Below are 26051 nucleotides of genomic sequence, written 5' to 3'. Positions count from 1 at the left end.
TTTACAATATACATTAATGATTTGGATGATGGAATTGAGTGTAATATCTCCAGGTTTGCAGATGACACTAAACTGGGTGGAGGTGTGAGCTGTGAGGAGGACGCTATGAGGTGATTTGGACAGGTTAGGCGACTGGGCAAATACATGGCAGATGCCGTCTCATGTGGATAAATGTGAGGTTATCCACTTTGAGGGCAAAAACACAAAGGCAGAATATTATCTGAATGGCGGCAGATTAGGAAAAGGGGAGGTGCAGCGAGACCTGGGTGTCATGGTTCATCAATCATTGAAGGTTGGCATGCAGGTACAGCAGGCGGTGAAGAAGGCAAATGGTATGTTGGCCTTCATTGCAAGGGGATTTGAGTATAGGAGCAGGGAAGTCTTACTGCAGTTGTACAGGGCCTTGGTGAGGCCCCACCTGGAATATTGTGTTCAGTTTTGGTCTCCTAATCTGAGGAAGGACGTTCTTGCTATTGAGGGAGAGCAACGAAGGTTCACCAGACTGATTCCTGGGATGGCAGGACTGACATATGAGGAGAGACTGGATCGACTGAGCCTGTAGTCACTGGAGTTTAGAAGGATGAGAGGGGATCTCATAGAAACATAGAAAATTCTGACGGAACAGGACAGGTTAGATGCAGAAAGAATGTTCCCGATGTTGGGGAAATCCAGGACCAGGGGGCATAGTCTTAGGATAAGGGATAAGCCATTTAGGACTGAGATGAGGAGAAACTTCTTCACTCAGAGAGTTGTTAACCTATGGAATTCCCTACCGCAGAGAATTGTTGATGCCAGTTCATTGGATATATTCAAGAGGGAGTTAGATATGGTCCTTGCGGCTAAAGGGATCAAGGGGTATGACGAGAAAGCAGGAACGGGGTACTGAAGGAATGATCAGCCATGATCTTATTGAACGGTGGTGCAGGCTCGAAGGGCCGGATGGCCTACTCCTTCACCTATTTTCTATGTTTCTATGTTTCAAAGCCTCCTTAATAAAGAGGGAATATGGTGTTGAGATGGAGGATCAGCCATGATCATATTGAATGGCGGTGCAGACTCAAAGGGCCGAATGGTCTACAACTGCTCCTATTTTCTATGTTTCTATAAAGTGCAACATCCCCACCGGCACCTGGGAATCATTGGCCAAAAACCGCCCTCTTTGGATTTGGGCATAATGCCAGAGGATTGGAGGACTGCTAACGTAGTACCCTTGTTTAAGAAGGGAGAAAGGGATAGGCCGAGTAATTACAGGTCTGTCAGCCTAACCTCAGTGATGGGAAAATTATTGGAAAAAATCCTGAAAGTCAGGATAAATCTACATTTGGAAAGGCAAGGATTAATTAGGGACAGTCAGTACAAATTTGTTCAAGGAAGATCGTGTTTGACTAACCTGATTGAATTTTTTGAGTAGGTAACCAAGGGGGTTGATGAGAGTAGTGCGTATGATATACTGTATATGGACTTTAGCAAAGCTTTTGATAAAGTCCACATGCTAGACTGGTCACGAAGGTTAAAGCCCATGGGATCCAGGCAGAGTGGCACGTTAGATCCAAAATTGACTTAGAGGTAGGAAGCAAAGGGTAATGGTTGATGGATGTTTTTGTGACTGGAAGGATGTTTCCAGTGGGGTTCCGCAGTCCCTTGCTTTTTGTGGTATATATCAACGATTTAGATTTGAATATAGGGAGTATAATTAAGAAGTTTGCAGATGACACTAAAATTGGCTGTGTGGTTGATAATGAAGAGGAAAGTCATGGGCTGCAGGAGGATATCAATCTACTGGTCAGGTGGACAGAGCAGTGGCAAATGGAATTTAATTCAGAGAAGTGTGAGGTAATGCACTTTGGGAGAGCTAATAAGGAAAGGGTATACACATTAAGCGGTAGGCCACTTAGAAGTGTAGATGAACAAAGGGACCTTGGAGTCTTGTCTACAGATCCCTGAAAGTAGCAGGTCAGGTGGATAAGGTGGTTAAGAAGGCATACGGAATGCTTGCCTTTATTGGCCGAGGCATAGAATATAAGAGCTGGGAGGTTGTGCTTAAATTGTATAATACTTTGGTTGGGTCACAGCTGGAGTACTGTGTGCAGTTCTGGTCACCGTATTATAGGAAGGACGTGATTGCACTAGAGAGGGTGCAGAGGAGATTTACTTGGATGCTGCCTGGAATGGAGAATCTTAGTTATGAGGACAGATTGGATAGGCTGGGTTTGTTCTCATTGGAACAGAAGAGGTTGAGAGGAGACCTCAGTGAGGTGTACAAAATATTGAGAGGTCTGGACATAGTAGATAGTAAGGGCCTATTTCCATTGGTGGAGGAGTCTATTACAAGGGGGCATAGTTTTAAGGTGGTTGGTGGAAGCTTAGAGGGGATTTGAAGTGGGGGAGGCGTTCTTTATGCAGAGGGTTGTGGGGATCTGGAACTCACTGCCTGGAAGAATGGTGGATGCAGAAACCCTCACCACTTTTAAGAGATGGTTGGATGGGCACTTAAAGTGCCGTAACCTGCAGGGTTACGGACCTAGAGCTGGTATTTGGGATTAGACTGGATAACCTCTTGTTGGCCGGCGCAGATATAATGGTAAGTACTGCAGGGAATCAAATACGGACAGGGTGATCTCCTGGACTATTTTCGATTGTCGGAGATGAACCTTCCCAGATTTTCTTCCCCTCCCAGGAGATCACATGGCTCCGGTTGGGCTGAAATGTAGAATGTTTCAGTGTAAGGGGTGTCGCAGTTGTGTGGGGCGGACCGGTTAGGCTAGGTGCTCTTTACCTTTCCGCCATTGTTCATTGTTTATAAGTTTATTTGTAACCTTCAGGGCTGCTGACCGAAGGGTGGGAGGCTCTTTGTCGGCCGGTGCGGACACGATGGACCAAAATGGTTTACTTCTGCACTGTAAATTTCTATGTTTCTATGTTTCCAAGTGAAGGAAGAACATTGGGAGGGCGCTGAGCACCTCGAGTCTCATTGCCGAGAGCATGTAGAAACCAAACGCAGACAGCAGAAGGAGCGTGCGGCAAACCAGACTCTCTACCCATCCTTTCCTCCAACCACTGTCTGCCCCAGCTGTGACAGAGACTGTAATTCCTGTATTGGACTGTTCAGTCACCTGAGAACTCACTTTTAGAGTGTAAACAAGTCTTCCTCGACTTCGAGGGACGGCCTATGATGATGATGACATGGTGGTTCCTGAGATGGGCCAGTCTTAAATGGGTACATGTAAGACATTTCTTTGCTATCTAGCAAATTACCTGAACATTAAATTTCCTTGATGCATTTTTCTCTTATATGGCTGTACAGGAAAAAAATCAAGAAAATACAAATACAATGATGACTTAGGTCATGATACATTCTACCTGTATGACAGCTTACAGGATCATACTCTTGTGTATTGCGTGAAGTTATTTATACATTGAGAACAACTATAAGCAATAGGAAAGATTGTTTTACGTGGTCTAGCCGGGTCCATTCTGTCTGGTTTTATCTGCCTAAACCTCTCCACCTCTCTACCTCTCTTTCTTCCTTCAAGACACTTCTTAAAACATACTGCTTTGACCAAGCATTCGGTCACCTGCCCTAATTTCTCCTTATGTGGCTCGGTGTCATTTGTTTGTCTCATAACAATCCTGTTGTAGGGTGCTTTCAAAGGCAAAGGCACCTGCTGAATATATATATGTATGTATGCGTAAAATGGTAGCCAGATATAAATTGGCTGCCAGGGATTCTGCAAAGCACATGGGGAATTCAGCTCACCAGCTTGACTAACTTTTTGGGTAGCTGATGACACTGCAGTTCCTTGTACAGCAACACTGGAAAGGGCGAGCTCAGCAGAATGTCCCTAATCAGCAAACCCCAGACAAGATGTCCTAGCAGAATACTGAACAAAGGAATTCCTGTAACTGTGTTAAGATAAGAAGGTTAGGCACAGGCAGAACCCAAGGGCAGTAGAAATAAGGGGGTCAAGAGAATATCACGAGGCCATGAGTAAGCTCCAGCTAAACATGAGATGATCACGCAGTCCCCTGGTGCCTGGGGGCCAATTCCATTGGCCCAGAGGAATCGATTTGTAATCTATAATCATTATGATTGGATTGTGTCCAGCCTGTCATGTATTCAACTGTCATTGTAATCCATGTATAAACTGATCTAAGTTGTACACCGTGAGAACACTGACCACTAGGTGGTGAACTTGTGAGAGACACTCCTAACTGGACTTTCAGGTATAAAAGGGGAAGCTCCACCCACCTTCATCACTTCAGTGCTGGAATAAGGGTTACTGGTCACAGAGTGACCTTCTCTCAAGTATGGGCCTCGTGTGCATTTGTATTGTATAGTAAGGACATATCATTGGCGACAAGAAACTGGGATTTAAACCGCACGAGCATGGCCACTAGCAGCACAGACGAGAGGTACTGTGTTGGTGATGATTGGGACGATTTTATTGAGAGACTACAGCAAAGTTTCGTCACTAAGGAATGGCTGGGACAGGATTCGGCCGACAAACGCAGGGCTCATCTCCTGACGGTTTGTGGATCCAGGACGTATTCCCTGATGAAGGACCTTCTAGTGCCAGAGAAGCCGGCGGACAAGACTTTTGAAGAGCTCAGTAAGTTCATTGGGGAACACTTTAAACCGGCGAGCAGCATGCACATGGCGAGACACCGGTTTTACACGCACTGGCAGCGAAAAGGGCAAAGCGTTCCAGACCGTGGCAGACCTCCGGCGACTGGCCAGCCTATGTAAGTTCCCAGATGCATGCAGAGCGGAGATGTTGTGAGACTTTTTTATTGAGGGCATCGGGCACACTGGGGTTTTCAGGAAACTGATTGAGACCAAAGACTTGACCCTGGAAACGGCGGCTTTGATGGCCCAGACATTCATCTCAGGGGAGGAAGAGACCAGAATGATGTTTGACAAAAATCTTCGTTTAAATGCAGCAAATGGATAGGGAGTCAAGATTGTTAATGCGGCACACAGTTCTCCAGGCAGGCAAGGGCAATCGGACATGCCCGAGCATGTAGTCGAACCCAAAGGGGGAATTCAACCGAGACAGTGGCTAGTTGAACGGCGATTCATGCCATCGCAAGGGACAATGCGGCCAGTAATGGGGCCATCAACACCTGTCAATGGTGCGTTTAAGGACAGTTACAGAGACAGTCAGAGATGATCGACTGGTAATGGACCTTTTGTTTCCAACAACAGCTCATGTTGGAGGTGTGGAGGCAAACACACAGCCAGAGCTTGCAGGTATCAGCAATATACCTGCAGAAACTGCAAAGTCAGCGGTCATTTGGCGCATATGTGCAGGAAGCCTGCAGCCAGGTTGATGTACGAGGAGGACGGGCCTGATGTAAGCCCTACGAGGCCAAATGGACACTGGGGGAAATCGCTGGAAGCTGAAGTTCAGCGCGTTCATGTGGAGCACATATACAGTTCATACACCAGGACGCCACCGATAATGATGAAAGTGCTCCTCAATGGCATCCCAGTATCAATGGAGCTAGACATGGGGGCCAGCCAGTCCCTGATGAGTATCAAACAGTTTGACAAGTTGTGGGCGTCCAAGGCCAGGAGGCCAAAATTATTGCCAATTGATGCACAGCTACGGACATATACAAAGGAGATCATTCCGGTGCTAGGCAGCGCCACGGTAGTCGTGTCCCACAAAGCTTCAGAGAACAGGTTGCCACTCTGGATTGTCCCAGGGGAGAATTTGGCTGGCTGTCATGAACTGGAAATGGGGCGATGTCAATACAATTTCTTCTATGGAGCGAATATCATGCTCACAGGTCCTGGACAAATTTGACTCACTATTTCAACCCGGCATTGGCACTTTCATGGGGACCAAAGTAGTGATTCACATAAACCCGGACGCCAGGCCAGTACACCACAAGGCCAGAGTGGTGCCATGCGTGATGCGGGAAAAGATAGAAGGCGAATTGCTGAGGTAAGGCATCATCTCGCCAGTCGAATTCAGTGACTGGGTGAGCCCAATTGTGCCGGTGCTCAAGGCGGATGGGTCAGTCAGGATATGTGGTGATTTCAAGGCCACCATCAATCGGGTGTTACTCCAAGACCAGTACCCGCTACCGAGAGCGGAGGACCTCTTTGCGACGCTATCCGGTGGCAAACTTTTTTCAAAATTGGACCTGACCTCAGCTTACATGACCCAGGAGCTGGCGAGTGAGTCGAAGAAGCAGACCACCATCATGACACACAAGGGGTTGTTTGAGTACAACAGATGTCCGTTCGGGATTCGCTCGGCCGCCACGATCTTTCAACGAAACATGGAAAGTCCAAGGATGGTGGTTTTTCAAGACGACATCCTCATCACGGATTGCGATGCTGAAGAACACCTCCGCAGACTGGACCGGTTAGGTCTGCGACTGAAAAAGGCGAAGTGCGTCTTCCTAGCTCCAGAGGTAGAATTCCTGGGGATGAGGGTAGCAGCAGAAGGGATCAGACCTACTGCGTCCAAAATGGAAGCAATCCAGAGAGCACCCAGACCCTGTAACATGATGGAGCTGCGTTCGTTCCTGGGGCTCCTGAACTATTTTGGTAACTTTCTTCCCAAATTGAGCACGTTGTTAGAGCTGCTACACGTGCTTCTACGCAAAGGTCGCGAATGGGTCTGGGGGGACAGCCAGGAAAGGGCTTTTGATAGAGCACGCAATTTTTTATGCTACAACAATCTGTTAATTCTATATGACCCATGTAAGAAACTTGTTTTAACGTGCGCTGCGTCGTCCTATGGGGTCGGATGTGTGTTGCAGCATGTTAATGCCAAGGGTCAGTTACAGACGGTAGCTTATGCCTCCAGAAGTCTGTCGCAGACAGAAAGGGGCTACGGGATGGTAGAAAAGGAAGCGCTTGCATGTGTATATGCAATAAAAATGCACAGTACCTGTTTGGCAGGAAATTTGAGATGAAGACAGATCACAAATCCCTTATGTCCCTTTTGGCCGACAACAAGGCCATAAATGCAAATACGTCGGCATGCGTACAGAGGTGGGCACTCACTTTAGCGGCCTATGACTATACAATTCGGCACAGACCGGGCATTGAAAACTGCGCCGATGCACCCACCGAGGGGGCAACCGAGCATGCTGCTGAGATGATCATGGCTGTTGAAGCTTTCAAAAGCGAAGGCTCACCCGTGACAGCACGTCAGATCAAAGTCTGGACTAATAGAGACCCGCTACTGCCTTTAGTCAAGAAATGTGTCCTGAATGGGGACTGGGCAGCCATGTACGGGGCATGTCCTGTGGAATTTAAACCATTTCACAGGCGCAAGGATGAACTCTCGATTCAGGCCGATTGCCTACTATGGGAAAACCGAGTAGCCATGCCCCAGATGGGCAGAGAGGCGTTCATTCGAGAACTCCACAAGGAGCACCCGGGCATTGTCATGATGAAGGCAATTGCCAGGTCACATGTTTGGTGTCCAGGGATAGATCCAGACCTGGAACTTTGTGTCCGCAGGTGCAACACATGTGCCCAGCCGGGCAATGCGCCCAGGGAAGCCCCCCTTAGCCCCGAGTGCTTGCCCGCCAAGCCATGGTCACGCATCCATGTGGACTATGCAGGTCCCTTCATGGGAAAAATGTTTTTGGTTGTAGTAGATGCCTACTCCAAATGGATCGAGTGTGACATTCTCAATTCAAGCACATCCTCTGCCACAGTAGAAAGTCTACGGGCAATGTTCGCCGCCCATGGTCTACCGGACGTCTTGGTCAGCGACAATGGCCCGTGCTTTACAAGCATTGAGTTTCAGGACTTCATGGCAGGAAATGGTATCAACCGTGTCAGAACGGCACCGTTCAAGCCGGCCTCAAACGGCCAGGCGGAACGAGCAGTGCAGATAATCAAACAGGGGATGCTCAGAATCCAAGGGGGTTCCCTACAAAGCCGCTTATCACGCCTCCTATTAGCCAATAGATCCCGACCACACTTGCTCACAGGGGTTCCTCCCACAGAGCTGCTAATGAAAAGGACGCTCATACACCCCACCATGAAAGAAATTGTTGAGAGCAGGCGCCAGTCACAATGTGACTACCATGACGGGAATGCGAGGGCGCGATGTATTGATGTCAATAACCCTGTCTTTGTCCTCAACTACGCTGCAGGGCCCAAATGGCTCACAGGCACTGTGATTGCCAAAGAGGGGAATAGGATTCTGGTAGTTAAACTTACCAATGGACAAATCTGCCGCAAACACGTGGATCAAACAAAAAGGAGGTTCAGCAACCCCATAAAAGAAGCAGAGGAAGAACACGATGTAGAGTTCACTCCACCACAAGTGACCGAACACTAGAACCAAGTGGAGGAGAGCCCAGTCACTGTGGGCAGTCCAGACAGGCCTGAGGCACTGCAAACAGCAGACACTCAGGCCAGCGCCCAACAACCGGAGCCCCAACTCAGGCGCTCTACAAGAGAGTGTAAACCACCAGAGAAACTTAACCTGTGATCCCAATAAGACTTTGCGGGGGAGGTGATGTCATGTATTCAACTGTCATTGTAATCCAGATATAAACTGACCTAAGTTGTACACCATGAGAACACTGACCACTAGGTGGTGAACTTGTGGGAGACACTCCTAACCTGGACTTTCAGGTATAAAAGGGGAAGCTCCACCCACCTTCATCACTTCAGTGCTGGAATAAAGGTTACTGGTCACAGAGTGACCTTCTCTCAAGTATGGGCCTTGTGTGTATTTATACTGTATAGTAAGGACATATCACAGCCGACATGGGTTGAGTAATTGTAATGAACTATTGTAAAACATATAAATATCGATGAATTTCTTTGTTCGGCGGAGAGTAGTGCCTGGAGTAACCCAGAGGCTTTCTCCCCCCCCGGCGTAATAAAGACCGTTTTGATGTTTGGAACCAACTCAGAGTGACAAGTGATTCTTCCAGGATTTCATTTGCGCTAACAAATCCTGTGAAGCTTCTTGGGGCTATATAAATACAAGTTGTTGTCGTAGTTGAGGTTGATTAGTTTGATTCAGCCAGACCTTGGATAATTTGTTCTATCTGGACCAACCTGGCTCACCCTATCCCGGAACCAGTGTGCGTACGCCCCAACACTGGAAGCCACAGACGAAACCAAAGAGGAATTCTACTCCAGCCTTGAACAATCCCTGTTCCACATCCAACGGGCGACAAGCTGATCCTTCTCGGCGACTTCAACGCCAGAGTTGGAAAGGACACTGACCTTTGGCGAGGTGTGATCGGCACAGAGGGGGTAGGGAAAGCCAACTCCAAAGGTACCCTCCTCATGACGAAATGCTTTGAACATGGCCTCGTCATAACCAATACCCTGTTCCGTCAGAAGGACAAATACAAAGCCTCATGACAACACTCTCGCTCCAAGCGATGGCATCTTCTAGACTCGGTCATCGTCTGAGCGAGGGACCGCAAAGACGTGGGCATTAACCGCACCATGACAGGAGCTGACGAATGCTGGATGGACCATCGCCTAATTTGCTCTGTCATCACTATCAACATTGCCCCAAAACAGCGACTGCAACAGAAACAATGCCGAAGGAAAATCAACGGCAGAGCACTCAAAGATCCTGCTAAGAAAACCCTATTCAGCCAGCCCCTCGCTACCAACTTGACAACTCCAAGTGACCCAGAGACGCAGAGTGCCTGGTGCCTGGTCTGCCCTCAAGGCTTCCATAATTAGCACCTGCGAAGAGACGCTCGATCACTCGACCAGAAAACACCAAGACTGGTTCGACAAGAACGACCAGGAGATCCAGGAGCTAATATGCCGCAAACGCAAGGCATTCTTGGACTGGAAGCAGCAACACAACTCGAGGGCAAGAACGCAGCTATACAGACATCTGAAGGCCGACGTCCAACAGAAAACCCGCGACCTAAAGAACAGATGGTGGGTGGAGAAAGCTCAAGAAATCCAGCAGCTAACTGACAACCACGATGTGCGAGGATTCTTCAGTGCATTCAAGACGACCTACAGCCCAGTACCCAAGTCCCTACCCCATTGATGGCCAAGAATGGAGAGGTGCTCATCAAGGACAGAGAGGCAATTAGTGCCCACTGGAAGGAGTATTTCGAGGATTTCCTTAACCAAGACTCTGTCTTCGACGTGAGTGTCATGTGGATAAATGTGAGGTTATCCACTTTGGTGGTAAAAACAGAGAGACAGACTATTATCTGAATGGTGACAGATTAGGAAAAGGGGAGGTGCAAAGAGACCTGGGTGTCATGGTACATCAGTCATTGAAGGTTGGCATGCAGGTGCAGCAGGCGGTTAAGAAAGCAAATGGCATGTTGGCCTTCATAGCAAGGGGATTTGAGTACAGGGGCAGGGAGGTGTTGCTACAGTTGTACAGGGCATTGGTGAGGCCACACCTGGAGTATTGTGTACAGTTTTGGTCTCCTAACCTGAGGAAGGACATTCTTGCTATTGAGGGAGTGCAGCGAAGGTTCACCAGACTGATTCCCGGGATGGCGGGACTGACCTATCAAGAAAGACTGGATCAACTGGGCTTGTATTCACTGGAGTTCAGAAGAATGAGAGGGGACCTCATAGAAACATTTAAAATTCTGACGGGGTTAGACAGGTTAGATGCAGGAAGAATGTTCCCAATGTTGGGGAAGTCCAGAACCAGAGGTCACAGTCTAAGGATAAGGGGTAAGCCATTTAGGACCGAGATGCGGAGGAACTTCTTCACCCAGAAAGTGGTGAACCTGTGGAATTCTCTACCACAGAAAGTTGTTGAGGCCAATTCACTAAATATATTCAAAAAGGAGTTAGATGAGGTCCTTACTACTAGGGGGATCAAGGGGTATGGCGAGAAAGCAGGAATGGGGTACTGAAGTTGAATGTTCAGCCATGAACTCATTGAATGGCGGTGCAGGCTAGAAGGGCCGAATGGCCTACTCCTGCACCTATTTTCTATGTTTCTATGTTTCTATGTGTCCTCAACTCCATCCCACAGCATGCCACCCGCCACCATCTCTGCATGACCCCAGCCCGGCATGAGGTTGAAAAGGCCATCCGACAATTAAAGAACAACAAGGCATTAGCAGCAGATGGAACCCCCGCCAAAGCACTAAAACATGGCAGAGAAGCACCATTGGCTCAGATCTATGACCTCATCTCTCTTATCTGGAAGAAGGAGATCATGGCAGGAGTTCTCAGAGATGCCGTAATCATGACCATCTTCAAGAAAGGTGACAAGTCTGACTGGGGTAACTACAGAGCAATCTCCCTGCTGTCGACCACCGGGAAAGTCATCGCAAGAATCTTCCTCAATCGCCTTCTCCCCGTGGCTGAAGAGCTCCTCCCAGAGTCGCAATGCGGATTCCGCCCACTCAGGACATGATCTTCACTGCACGGCAGATATGAGGGAAATGCAGGGAACAGCGCCAACTCCTGCACAGGGCCTTCTTTGACCTCACAAAAGCCTTCAACACTGTCAACCATGAGGGATTATGGAGCGTCCTCCTCAGATTCGGCTGCCCGCAAAATTTGTTACCATCCTCCGCCTGCTCCACGATGACATGCAAGTCGTGATCCTGACCGACGGATCCATCACAGACCCATTCCATGTTTGGACCGGGGTCAAGCAAGGTCATCGCACCAACGCTCTTCTCGATCTTCCTTGCTGCAATGCTCCATTTCACCCTCAGCAAGCTCCCCGCTGAACTGGAGTTAAATTACAGGACAAACGGGAATCTGTTTAACCTCTGCCGCCTCCAGGCTAGATCCAAGGTCATTCCATCCTCCATCATCAAACTACAGTACGCAGATGACGCTTGTGTCTGCGCACACTTGGAGGCCGAACTCCAAGCCATCATCAACACCTTCACCGAGGCGTACAAGAGCATGGACCTTACACTAAACATCCGTAAGGCAAAGGTCCTCTACCAACCTGCCCCCACCACACAGCACTGTCCCCTGGTTGTCAAAGTCCACAATAAGGCCTTGGACAACGTGGACCATTTTCCATACCTCAACAAGGGCAGACATTGACGACGAGGTCCAACATCGCCTTCAGTGTGCCAGTGCAGCCTTCGGTCGCCTGAGGAAGAGAGTGTTTGAAGACCAGGACCTCCAACCCAGCACCAAGCTCATGGTCTACAGAGCAGTGGTGATACCTGCCCTCCTATATGACTCAGAGACATGGACTATGTACAGCAGGCACCTCAAAACACTGGAGAAGTACAACCAACGCTGCCTCCGCAAGATCCTGCAAATCCATTGGCAGGATAGGCGCACCAATGTTAGTGTTCTCGCTCAGGCCAATATTCCCAGCATCGAAGCACTGACCACGCTTGATCAGCTCTGCTGGACACGGGACTCCCAAGACAAGCGCTCCACTCGGAGCTCCAACACAACAAGCGAGTTCCAGGTGGGCAGAGGAAACGCTTCAAGGACACCCTCAAAGCCTTCTTAAAAAAATGTAACATCCCCACCAACACCTGGGAACCCCTGGCCTAAGACCGCCCAAAGTGGAGGAAAAACATCTGGGAAAGCACTGAACATAGAGAAATAGAAAATAGGAGCAGTAGTAGGCCATTCGGCACTCCAAGTCTGCAACGCTATTCAATATGATCATGGCTGATCCTCTATCTCATATTCCCACTTTTTCCCCATACCTCTTGATGCCTTTTGTTTCTAGAAATCTATCTATCTCCTTCTTAAATATATTCAGTGACTTGGCCTCCACAGCCTTCTGTGGTAGAGAATTCCACAAGTTCACCACCCTCTGCGTGAAAAAATTTCTCCTCATCTCGGTCCTAAATTTTCTATCCCGTATCCTGAGACTGTGACCCCTTGTTCTAGACTTCCCAACCAGGGGAGACATCCTCCCGGCATTCATTCTATCCAACCCAATCAGAATTTTATAGGTTTCAATGAGATCCCCTCTCATTCTTCTAACTCTAGTGAATACAGACCTAGTCGACCCAATCTCTCTTCATACGACAGTGTTGCCATCCCAGGAATCAGTCTGGTGAACCTTCACTGCACTCTCTCTATGGCAAGTATATCCTTTCTTAGGTAAGGAGACCAAAACTGCACACAATACTGGTGTGGTCTCACCAAGGCCCTGTATAACTGTAATAAGACACCCTTGCTCCTGTACTCAAATCCTCTTGCAATGAAGGCCAACATACCATTTGCCTTCCTAACTGCTTGCTGCACCTGTATGGTTGCTTTCAATGACTGGTGTACAAGGACACCCAGGTCCCTCTGTACATCAACACTTCCCAAGCCATCACCATTTAAATAATACTTTGTCCTTCTGTTTTTCTACCAAAGTGGATAACTTCACATTTATCCACGTTATACTGCATCTGCCATGTGTTTGCCCACTCACTCACCCTATCTAAATCGCCTTGCAGCGTCTTTGTATCCTCCTCACAACTCACAATCCCATCTAGTTTTGTGTCATCAGCAAATTTGGAAATATTACATTTGGTTCCCTCATCCAAATCATTTATATATATTGTGAATAGCTGGGGCACAAGCACCGACCCCTGTGGTACCCCACTAGTCACTGCCTGCCACCCCGAAAAAGACCCGTTTATTCCTACTCTCTGTTTCCTGTCAGTTAACCAATTTTCAATCCATGCCAATACATTACCCCCAATCCTATGTGATTTAATTTTGCACAATAACCTCTTATGTGGGACTTTATCAAAGGCCTTCTGAAAATCCAAATTCACTACATCCACTGGTTCTCCCTTATCTATTATATCAGTTACTGTCATGTATCTTACATTATTATATATAACTGTATCCTAACATGCTATACATGACTGTAATAAGATATGACCTGTAACCACCAGCATACCTTACCACCAGGGGTGCACTTGCAAGAGACAGGTATATAAGGGCATGTCTCAGGCAAGTGCAGCATTCCAGAGCTGTGAAATAAAGGTGCAGGTCCAGACTGACCTTGACTTCACTACATGTCTCGTGTGAATCTGTACTGAGGGGACAGGACTTTACAGTGGCGACGGGTTACGGGATTACAGAATCCACAGAATGGCGAACAACGGATCAGATGAAAAGTACAATGCGGGAGACAATTGGGAGGACTTTATAGAAAGGCTCCAGCAAAGCTTTGTAACCAAAGACTGGTTAGGCGACGATAAGGCAGACAAGAGAAGAGCCCATCTCTTGACCAGCTGTGGCTCAAAAACATACGCTTTAATGAAGGATCTGTTGGCACCCGAGAAACCAGCAAGCAAGTCGTTTGAAGAATTGAGCACACTGGTAAGATACCACCTGAAGCCAGCGAGCAGCCTACACATGGCCAGACACAGGTTCTACAACTACAGACGCTGTGTGGGCCAGAGCATACCCGACTTCGTGGCGGAACTTCAGAGGTTGGCTAGTTTATGTGAGTTCTTCGATGAACCGAGGAGAGAAATGCTGAGAGACTTTTTCATTGAAGGAATAGGCCATGCAGGCATATTCCAAAAACTCATAGAGACCAAGAACCTGACCTTAGAGGCAGCAGCACTGGTTGCACAGACATTCTTGGTAGGGGAAGAAGAAACGAGGTTGATTTACAATGCAGGTACGACAACTAACGAAATATTGGAACACGAAGTTTACAGCACTAAACAAGCTGCTACCCCCACACACAGATAAAACCGGGAGAACAGGTTCTCGACATCAAGGGCCACAGGAACGGCCGTTCACTCCTCATCAACCCACAATGCGAGCAATCAACTACAAACTGAGAGAAGCTCAAGAGAGATCAGCCAGACGCAGCTCATTCTTTGGAAACTCTTTGAACAATGCAACAGGTCTGTGCTGGAGGTGTGGGGGTGGGCACTCGGCAAGGGGATGTTGATTTCAGCAGGCTGTTTGCAGAAATTGTGAATATACAGGGCATTTGGCCCGCATGTGCAAAAAAATGGCAGCTCGGCTGGTATACGAATCGGATGGGTCGGAAAGCGGACCAGAAGATGGTGGGGACAGTACCCGGGACACCGGTGTACAGCAGGTCAACACGATATCTGTCAACATGCAGCTGGATACGGGAGCGAGTCAATCTCTCATGGGCGCTCAACAACTTGAACAACTGTGGCCGCATAAAAGAGACAGACCAAAACTCACAAGGGTCGACACCACACTAAGGACCTATACCAAAGAAATCAAACCAGTCCTCGGCAGTTCTCTGTCACACACAATGGGACAGTGAACCGACTTCCCCTGTGGATTGTCCCCGGAGAACCCCCAGCACTGCTGGGGAGAAACTGGCTGGCAAAACTAAACTGGAAATGGGATGATGTCCATGCCATGTCATTAGAGGAACGGACCTCCTGCTTAACAGTTATAAAGCGATTTGAACATCTCTTTCAGCCAGGTGTGGGCACTTTCAAAGTGGCCAAAGTCAAAATCTACATCACACAGGATGCTAGACTGGTCCATCACAAGGCCAGAGCTGTACCCTATGTGATGAGGGAAAAGATTGAACATGAACTAGACGGGCTTCAGCGGGAAGGCATTATATCACCTGTGGAATTTAGCGACTGGGCAAGTCCCATCGTCCCAGTCATGATGCCTGATGGATCCGTACGAATCTGTGGGGACTACAAATCTACCATAAACAGAGTCTCCCTACAGGACCAGTACCCGCTGCCCAGAGCGGAGGACTTATTTGCCACATTGGCTGGAGGTAAACTTTTCTTAAAATTAGACCTCACATCTGCGTATATGACGCAAGAATTGACTGAGGAATCCAAGCTACTCACCACCATCAACACACATCGAGGCCTTTTCATGTACAATCGATGCCCATTCGGCATCAGGTCGGCAGCTGCCATATTCCAACGCAACATGGAGAGTCTGCTCAAGTCCATCCCGGGGACGGTTGTATTTCAAGATGACATACTTATCACGGGCAGGGACACCGACTCCCATCTCCGTAATTTGGAGGAAGTACTAAAGTGGTTGGATCGGGTAGGCCTACGAGCCAAGAAATTCAAGTGCCTGTTTCTCGCACCCGAGGTTGAATTTTTGGGCAGAAGGATTGCTGCTGATGGAATCCGCCCAACAGAGTCCAAAACAAAAGCAATTCGCCTGGCACCCAGGCCCCGGAATGTCTCAGAGCTGCACGCCTTTCTCGGGCTACTCAATTACTTTGGGAACTTTATGCAGAGCTTAAGCACGCTACTCAGAAAGGGGTGCGATTGGTTTTGGGGGGACGCCCAGGAACGCGCCTTCAATAAGGCACGCAACCTTCTGTGTTCCAACAGTGTTTTGACTTTCTTTGACCCAGGTAAAAAGCTAGTTCTCACATGCGATGCATCAGCGTATGGGATCGGGTGCGTTTTGCAACATGTCAATAGTGTGGGCAAATTACAACCCATAGCTTATGCCTCCAGATCATTTTCGCAGGCGGAGCGCGGGTACGGTGTCAAAAAGATGCACCAATAACTTTTCGGGGCCAAGTTCACGTTAGAAACCGACCACAAGCCCCTCACGTCCCTCCTCTCCAAGAGCAAGGCAATAAACGCCAACGCCTCGGCGCGAATTCAACGGTGGGCACTCATGCTGGTGTCCTACGACTATACCATAAGGCATAGACCAGGCACAGACAACTGTGCCGACGCGCTCAGCAGGCTACCCCTGGCGACCACGGAAGGGTCTGATGAACAGGACTGTGAGATAGTCATGGCAATCAATGCCTTTGAGTCCACAGGTTCGCCCATGACGGCTCGCCAAATCAGAGCCTGGACGGCCAGCGACCCCACGTTATCCTTAGTAAAAAGATGTGTCCTAACCGGTGACTGGGTAGAGGCTCGCAATGCCTGCCCCGAGGAATTAAAACCCTTTCACAGGCGCATGCATGAGCTATCACTACAAGCAGACTGCCTGATGTGGGGCAGCTGAGTAGTCATGCCTCTGCGAGGCAGAGAGGCATTTGTCCAGGAGCTTCACCGCGAGCACCCGGGGATCATTCTCATGAAGGTCATAGCCAGATCCCACGTCTGGTGGCCTGGTATTGACGCGGACTTGGAGCTCTGCGTCCGAAGATGCACCATTTGTGCCCAACTCAGCACTGCCCCCAGGGAGGCTCCACTGAGCCCCTGGCCCTGGCCTACCAAACCGTGGTCGCGGGTGCATGTAGACTATGCGGGCCCATTCATGGGCAAAATGTTCCTCGTAGTTGTAGATGCATTTTCAAAGTGGATCGAATGCACTATTTTAAATTCGAGCACAACCTCCACCACTGTGGAGAGCCTCGCAACCATGTTTGCAACGCACGGAATCCCTGACATATTGGTCAGTGACAATGGTCCGTGCTTCACCAGCGCAGAATTCCAAGACTTTATAATTGACCACGGCATAAATCAAGTCAAGACGGCACCGTTCAAGCCGACCTCCAACGGCCAGGCGGCGAGTGCAGTGCAAATCATTAAACAAGGCATGCTTAAAATCCAAGGTCCCACGCTGCAGGGTCGCCTGTCGTGACTGCTGCTGGCATACAGATCTCGTCCGCACTCAATGACTGGGATCCCCCCCGCGCAACTGTTGATGAAAAGGACTTTAAAAACAAGGCTCTCATCAATTCTCCCAGACATGCACGAAATCATTGAGGCAAAGCGCCGTAAGCTGACTGAGTACCATGACAGAAATTCGAGGGGGAGATGGAATGAGGTAGGGGACAAAGTGTTTGTACTAAACTATGGCAGGGGTCCCAAATGGCTTGCAGGGACAGTAATGGGCAAGGAAGGAAACAGGCTACTGGTAGTACAAATGGACAATGGCAAAACCTGCCGGAGGCATATAGACCAAGTCAAAAGCAGATTTACCAACAACACTGCGGAACCAGAGGCAGACTACAATGTGGAACTCGCACCACACCTGGTAGACAGACAGAGGGAACAACCTGAGGAAAGGACAATCCCAACAGACAGCTCAGGCGAGTCAACAACAATCATACCAATCAAAACAGACAGCCCAGGCGAGATACCAGCAACCACTCCCAAAGAAAAACAGACACCAAGGCAAACAACTGAGCCACAACTTAGACGCTCCACGCGAGAGTGTAGACCACCTGAGAGACTGAACCTATAAAGACAATAAGACCTTGGGGGAGGGTGATGTCATGTATCTTACATTATTATATATAACTGTATCTTAACATGCTATACATGACTGTAATAAGATATGACCTGTAACCACCAGCATACCTTACCACCAGGGGTGCACTTGCAAGAGACAGGTATATAAGGACAGGTCTCAGGCAAGTGCAGCATTCCAGAGCTGTGAAATAAAGGTGCAGGTCCAGAGTGACCTTGACTTCACTACATGCCTCGTGTGAATCTGTACTGAGGGGACAGGACTTTACAGTTACATCCTCAAAAAACTCCAGTAGGTTTGTCATACATGATTTTCCTTTCATAAATCCATGTTGACTTTGTTTAACGCCACAGGTCTCTTCGCTGAGAGCAAGCTGAAGCCACGCATTGGCAGTGGAAGGAGCGCGAGGCAACCCAGGCCCCCCACCCATCCGTTTCTTCAACCTCCATCTGCCCCACCTGTGACAGAGACTGTAGGTCCCACATTGGACTCTTCAGTCAATTGAGAACTCATTTTTAGTGTAGAAGCAAGTCATCCTCGACTCCGAGTGACTGCCTATGATGATGAGGACGGACCTGGTATAACTTGCTCTAATTATGCCTATCCTTCATCTGATCTATGCTGATCTGGTATGTCGTGGCTTGGTCTGTTGTGATCTGGTTTGACCTGCTGTTGCTCTACTGATCTACAGTACTTACTAGTCCACACAATGAGCAGCTGTCATCACCCATCGAGGAGCAATCAAAGTCCCACCACAGGCATTGCCCCAGGCTCCTGCATTAGAGTAAGTATACTGCAGAGCAATCTGTGGAAATAACAAGAATAGAACCAAGTCACTCAGCTTCTATTCACCAGGGCATCCCAAGTGCTTCACAGCCAATTAATAATTTTTGAAGCGTAGTCACAATTATAATGTAAGAAAATGCAGCAGCCAATTTGCACACAGCAAAGTCAAAAGATCCCATGGCGCTATTTTGAAGAAGAGCAGGGGAGCTCTCCCCGGTGCCCTGGCCAATATTTATCTCTTAACCAACACCACTAAAACAGATTATCTGGTCATCATCACGTTGCTGTTTGTGGGACCTTGCTGTACGCAAATTGACTGCTGCGTTTTCCCATATTACAACAATGACTGCACTTCAAAAAGTACTTCATTGGCCATTAAGTGTTTTGGAACATCTTGAGGTCATGAAAAGTGCAATATAAATGTAAATTCTATAAATACAGGCTGCTAGACTATTTGGACATGGCGAGGCAAAGAGGATATTCAGTTACATGGGTCTAATGAATATAATGCATGTAAAAAACAATCTTTGACACACTGGTGTAGAAATTCGCCAGCGCCCAATTTTGCCGTGAAGGTGGGCCACAAGCCTCACCAGCAACGGCCCGCAAATAAATGCAGGAAGGGGTGAGGGTGATCGCGGGTCCTTCTGACTCCACAAGAACATTTTTAAAAATGAGTTATGTTAAAAAAAATTGGTGCTGCTTAGGCTATAGTGGCAACTGAGGAATCCTATGCGGGTCAGATCCAACTTCTAACCTGCTTATTGCAGACCAATTTCAGCACAGATGTTAGACCCCTCATTTACATATCAGGGTGGCTATCAAGGATGCTTGAAAGCCAGTCCAACCCAATTTTGGATTGGATATTTTTCAGGCAGTGTTGAGGTGACGGACATTGGTCCCTGAAATTAGGTCCCATTGTGCTCAAAGTTTCTAAAGCATTAGTTGATCTCCCACGGCATTACTCAAAGACAAATGTTTAAGTAAGATATTTTTGAATTGAGTTGACACCTCTGACTAAACATGCCCAGATTATGGCCTCGATTTTTACTCCCCCCGGGTTTGGCAGAAACTAGGTGTGGGGAGGGTGGGGAGGCAGTTAAAAAGAAGCCGGGGACTTGTCTGTCCCAACCAGATTTGACCAACTGAATTAAATGGAAAGGAAAATCCGACGGGCTGTATAACAGGTGGCCAACAGATATTCCCATTTTACATTATCTGCCAAAGTTTAAATAACTTCCAGTGTGATTACGATGAGGAAGAATTGAGACTGCATCAGATATACACACACACACACACACTCGTTTACCTACCTGCCAAGGCCAGCTGTGAGGAACTGCCTCGTCTCCACCTGTCACCCTTTCATGTGGAATTTTGTCATGCTGGGCTGGAGCTGCAGAGAGTGTTCCTTGTTTGGAAACTACAATTCATTAGAAAACAGAGTTAATCATTTATAGTTCTATTCATGCCATGAATTGAGTCAGATCGAGTTGATTTGAGTTTGTAAAACAGTCGTTTGTAAAACAAGTACAAAGAAAATCATTTGCTGAAGTTCCTTTGTTTATTATCAAATTATTTAAAATGATCAAGGGATTTGAAAGGTTAGATGCAGAGAAACGAATTACTCTGCTGGAGGATATCTGAACCAAATGTTAAAATTAGGGCTAGCCCTTTTAGGAGTGAAATCAGGGTGCACTTTTTCACACATAGGGCAGTGGAAGTTGATGCTTAGGGTCAATTGAAATTTTCAAGACTGATTTTTGAAAGGGTATCAAAATATATAGAGCTCAGGTGGGTAAGTGGAGTTGAGGTACAGACCAACCATGATCTAATAAGAACATAAGAGCATAAGAAATTGGAGCAGGAGTAGGCCATACGGCCCCTCGAGCCTGCTCCACCATTTAATACGACCATTGCTGATCTGATCATGGACTCAGGTCCACTTCCCTGCCCGCTCCCTATAATCTCTTGTTCCCTAATCGATTAAGAAATTGTCTATCCCTGTCTTAAATTTATTCAATGTCCCAGCTTCCACAGCTCTCTGAGGCAGCGAATTCCATAGATTTACAACATTCTGAGAGAAGAAATTCCTCCTCATCTCAGTTTTAAATAGGTGACCCCTTATCCTAAGATTATGCCCCCTAGTTCTAGTCTCCCCTATCAGTGGAAACATCCTCTCTGCATCCACCTTTCCCCCTCATAATCTTATACATAATCTAAGTCAGGGGCTCAAACATATGGCTCGTAGAACAGTTTCATCTGGTCTGTGGTGCTTTAGTTTACGGTATAGATGTTTAGGGAGGGAATTCCAGAGCTTAGGGACTGGACAGCTGAAAACACGGCTGCCAAAGGTGGGGGAAAAGGAAGTGGGGGATTCACAGAGGCCAGAGAGCACACTCCTTGGGCTAGACTTTCCACTATGATCGCTATCGCCCAAAAATGGGTGATATTTCTGGCGTTAGTGCTTTTTTTATTTTTCAGGATCGCTGGAATATCACCCATTTTAAAAACCACTCGTTTCACCTTTTTAATTTGGGCGATAGCGATGTACTCAGTCGTGCAAAGCTGGCGTCCATAGCAACGATCGTTCTGCGCTTGCAGCTTTTTTTTTCAGGCAAAGAACTTTTCCCGCGATTTGGGAGGTCAGGGGTCATCTGCACATGCTCAGAAGGCAAAGGGAGGGAGAGAGAGAAAGAAGGTTTGTGGAGTCTTGTGCCTTTGAAGGAACTGATACAAAGAATAATCAGATAACATGGAGATGGAGCACAAGGAGTCGGGAGAGAGTGTTGAGGAGGTTTCAGGGAGAAGGAGGGCGAAAGCCTTCTCCGAAGAGACAAACGAGGCCTTAATCCACGAGGTGGAGACTCGGTGGGTCCAATTAACCCAAGGTGAGCGTGGGAAATCTCCTCCATCACCCCCCCCCCCACCCCCCGCGCGCCCCGCAAGAGTATACCAGTGAATATGGGCGGATATCGCTGCGATAGTCTCATCGGTAGCCCACGATAGAAGAGAGGCAGACCAGTGCGCTGGAACAGTCTTGTTTCATCCGCAAGAGTAAGTATTAAATTATTAAATTTATAATTGTAATAATGCATTGACTCATTAATTAGAATGTAAATCTGCCGGATTGTAATTAAGCTGGGTAAACTTGAGTAGCTTCCCTGTTAAGATTTGGATTGGGGTCAGAACCTGCGCCCTTTTACTCTAATGTTGCTGAGATGCCTTAAACTTAATCAACAGTATTAATTATTATTTAAGCGCTTTGATCGAAAATTGGGACCAAAGGAATGACTGGAAACAGACAGCCCAAAAACACTCGGCATTTCTATCACTTTAGTTTAGAAGGAGAATTATTACATTATATTGCTGCTTGTGTGCTGTGAGCAACTCTTTAACTTGGGCACCGTCTCCTTTTTGGTTAGGTTGGTGGATGGAGCACGACTGAGCACTGAGGGGTCCGGTCACCTTTACCCAGACTGTGTGAGTCTCTCCGGCTGTTATCAATCACAGTGACCCAGCCTGGACTGGGGGAGAGCTGCCCTAGTTCACTGTCTGCCCTGGGACACTTTAGGATATTAGCTCTGGCCACACGGAGGTCTTCGAGCACAGCCCAGGGACACGGTGCCCCCTCCCCTCATGGTCCTGTCAATGCCAAGCTCACCAGCGGTCCTAATTCCCCCCCTTGGGGACCTCCAGTGATTCCAATGAACCGCTCCCCTCCCTTCAGGCGCCGAATGGCACGACCCGTGGATGGGGCCTTTCCTGGGGATTGTACGCGAGAGGGTTGGTGTCAAGCATTAGTTCCTAAACACGATCTTATTAAATATTTTCTCTGAACGTAGATGTTATAATCAAGCATCCGTTGGATACAAACCGTATTAGCATATAACTTTAATGTTAACGATGATTAGCATGTGGGGTAACTAATTGTGGATTACAATATCTGTTGTGTTTCCGTAATAGTACATAGGCAATTAGCTTATGCCATGCTCTTGTCACTTTTGCAGAGGAAGATATCTAAGAATCAGGCGGAGCGGAGGCAGGGCGGAGGTGGACTGGAAGAGAGCCTGCTGACCTTTACGCTTTGACCAATCTCGAGGAGCGTGCCGCAGCCTTAGTGGGCACGCATCATCGGTCTGCCACCCGTGGTGGTGCTGATCCCATTGTTGCGCCACGTGAGTAATGTGTAAACCAGTGGTAATTTAAAATAACTTAATGCCATTTGATTATAATATATGAATGATGTAATGTTACGCATGCAGCTGCTGTGCTCTTCTATACTTTCATGTAAATTATATGTAACATTTCTTGTTCACATTTATTGCAGTAGTGTTATTCCTCGTACATATGCTTGTGCAGCGCAAGCATTCTCATGATTCCCCTTCACTTCTACTAACCTCAGTTATGCGCCCCAGGCTCTCCAGGTGCAACAGGAGGCCCCTGGAGCATCATCCCAATCGCTGTAGGTCGTGCTGATCACGGGGGAACGATGATACGACAGAAGAGGAGGATTATAAGTCTGAAGGGTCATCTGTAGTACCTGCGGCTACGTCATCCTCAACGGATGAAGTAACAGGGCCAAGTGGCTTGCAGCAGGGCACCCTGAGTTGTCCAGTGCCCACAGCGACCCCGCGGAGGCTGTGTTAGTGAGGTAGGCTCGCGCAGCGACAGGCAGATGTGAACGAGGACATGGTGTCTCTGTCGAGGGCGAGCATCAACATTGGTCGAGAGCTCCTCCAAGCAATTGGTGGGTTGACCGGCAACATTGCCACACCATCTACATTATCTCGGAGGACATGGGGTAGATGGTTGCGGCAATGCGGCGAACGGCCGACTCCGTCGATGCCATGTGGCAGGCAATAGTTTCGGGATACGGCACTGCACCCTAAGGTGCCGTACCACCATCAACTTCGACAGATACAGGTCAGGAGGAAGCAGTTGCTTCTGACTCGGAAGAAGTTTCTTTGGAAACGTCTTCTCCCCACCCCCCCGAAGTCAATCTGCCGATGTCAACCCCCTCCCCCCCAGCAGCAGACCTCGAGGTGCTCTACTGCAAGACGACTTGGCCCCATTACTAGGGGCGTAAGTGGGAAAGGGGAGGTTCAGATGAGGGGGTGAAGGTAGAGGAGGGAAGCATGGCCACAGGTAGGAGGGGTGGACTAATCTATTTTTGATATTAAAAATATGTTGGATGTTGGGGGTTGTGGAGGGGTTTTATCGTTAATTAAAAATGATTGTTGTTGGAAAAACTTTGTTGACTGTTGGGGGTGGATGGATGTTATAGTTTGTTATAGTTCGTTGAATTTTTTTTTACGCCACTTGTTAAATTATTAAAATTTTTCATTGAACTTTAGAATTGTTGTGCAGTGTCTTCTAATAACATAAGGTTAAACATCAATACAAGGGTGGAAACAATGGCCAGGCCAGGCAAGGATGAAACATAACGCAACTGTAACTGTTGTTATGTTTAGAATAACTCCACAAGACTGAGTACTGTAAGCTTAAACTGATGTGACCTTAATCTCTTTAATAAAACTCTAGAGTGCCAAAGCAGCATGGCAGACAACCTTTTATACTCCCTTGCATGAGGTGTGCACGTGACCTTTGGGCCTCCAACAGGTGGGCCCTCTGGTGGCAAGTCTTACACAGTTATAATGTTTCTGTCTTGGTAGTCTGTCGTATCCAACAAAGACATTGATGTGCTAATCATCAATGGCACGTGTCTTCAAGTGGCTGTATAGGCCAATTCTGGATGCACATAGTCTCTTGCACGTCAGACAAGGGAAGTTCGATGTGCCTGATGCTGACAGTACTGCCACCTGATGTTGTCTATCTCTAGTGTCCCGCAGGCGTTGACATCGGCTTTCTTCGAAGGTCTGGCAGGCAGTCCTCGTGAGGGTTCGCCACTGGATTTTATTAGCTGCTGTATTCTCGAGGTCCTTTGGTCGGATGCCACAGTACCGGAGGTTAGCATTGATGCAATCTTTGTAGCGTTTGCAGGGGTGCCCCTGGTGTCTTCGACCTTCACAGAGCTCGCCGTGAAGAAGCTGACGAGGGATCCTTGACTCATCCATGCAGATGACATGTCCAGCCCACCGGAACTGGGCTCGCATGATCATCACCTCAATGCTAGTTGATTGTGCTCTCTCCAGAACCTCAAAGTTTGACACCCGGTCTTGCCAGCGTATGTGGAGTATAGATCTGAGACTGCGCATATGGAAAGCTTCCAACTTTTTGATGTGATGTCTGTAGGGTGTCCAGGTCTCACCTCCATAAAGGAGAGATGAGAGAACGACTGCTCTATACACCAACAGTTTAGTTGACAGTCGGATGTGGTGGTGACTCAACATCTTAGTGCGCAAGCAACCAAGTGCCTGGCTGGCTTTACAGATCCTTGCATCAATCTCCTTGTCCAAGGACCCATCACTTGATATGGTGCTGCCAAGGTACTTGAAGCTGTCCACTGACTTTAGTTGTATACTGCCAATGGAGACTGTGTGAGCAGGTGCTGTGGTGCCAGGGGCAGGCTGATAAAGAACCTCGGTTTTACTAAGGCTGATGGTTAGGCCAAACAATTCTGTTGCCTCAGCAAATTTGCTGAGTTTGAATTGTAGGTCACTCTCCTTGTGTGCCATAAGGGCGCAGTCGTCAGCAAAAAGTGCCTCTAGGATGAGTCGTTTCCGTACTTTGGTTCTTGCAGCAAGGCGGTTGAGGTCAAACAGTGAACCATCGAATCGATATTTCAGGTAGACCCCAACTCCAAGTCTTTTATGGCATAGTTCAAGACACAGGTAAAGAATAATGTTTACATACATAACAACTGTCACCAACCTAACCACGCAAAGCGTTCATTTATGAACTGCTGACACAACAGTTTTGCAGCTGCGTAACTACCATGGGGCTTTTCCAGTGGTGTGTGTGTGGGGGGTGGGGGGGTATGGGTTCATTGCCAGGCTGATTGTCCTCCCCGAGGTCCTTCTCCTCCTCCTCCTCGTCCTCCTCTTCCGCCTCCCCACTGTCCTGAGGTGGACCGGCTGTCCCATCTGGCAATTGTTGTCCTCTCCTGATAGCTAAGTTATGCAACATGCAGCACACCACAATGAACTCAGCGACCCGCTCAGGGTGGTATTGTAGGCTGCCTCCTGAGTGGTCCAGGCATCTGAAGCGCTGCTTCAAAACT

The 26051-nt window shown here is 48.0% G+C and overlaps 1 protein-coding gene across 1 annotated transcript in view; it reads right to left on the bottom strand.

The window, feature by feature from the left end:
- LOC139260248 (chymotrypsin-like elastase family member 1) overlaps nt 1-26051 on the bottom strand; it is a 41099-nt gene that overhangs the window by 12268 nt on the left and 2780 nt on the right. The window contains exons 2-3 of the mRNA XM_070876590.1: nt 20185-20291; nt 18784-18890 (exon numbers count right to left, since the gene is read on the bottom strand). Of these exons, the coding sequence (XP_070732691.1) occupies nt 18784-18890; nt 20185-20291 (214 nt within the window). The remainder of the gene's footprint in view (nt 1-18783; nt 18891-20184; nt 20292-26051) is intronic.

Source organism: Pristiophorus japonicus, chromosome 1, assembly GCF_044704955.1.
Source record: "Pristiophorus japonicus isolate sPriJap1 chromosome 1, sPriJap1.hap1, whole genome shotgun sequence".
NCBI lineage: Eukaryota > Metazoa > Chordata > Chondrichthyes > Pristiophoridae > Pristiophorus > Pristiophorus japonicus.
This window is presented reverse-complemented; position numbering and strand designations above follow the sequence as displayed.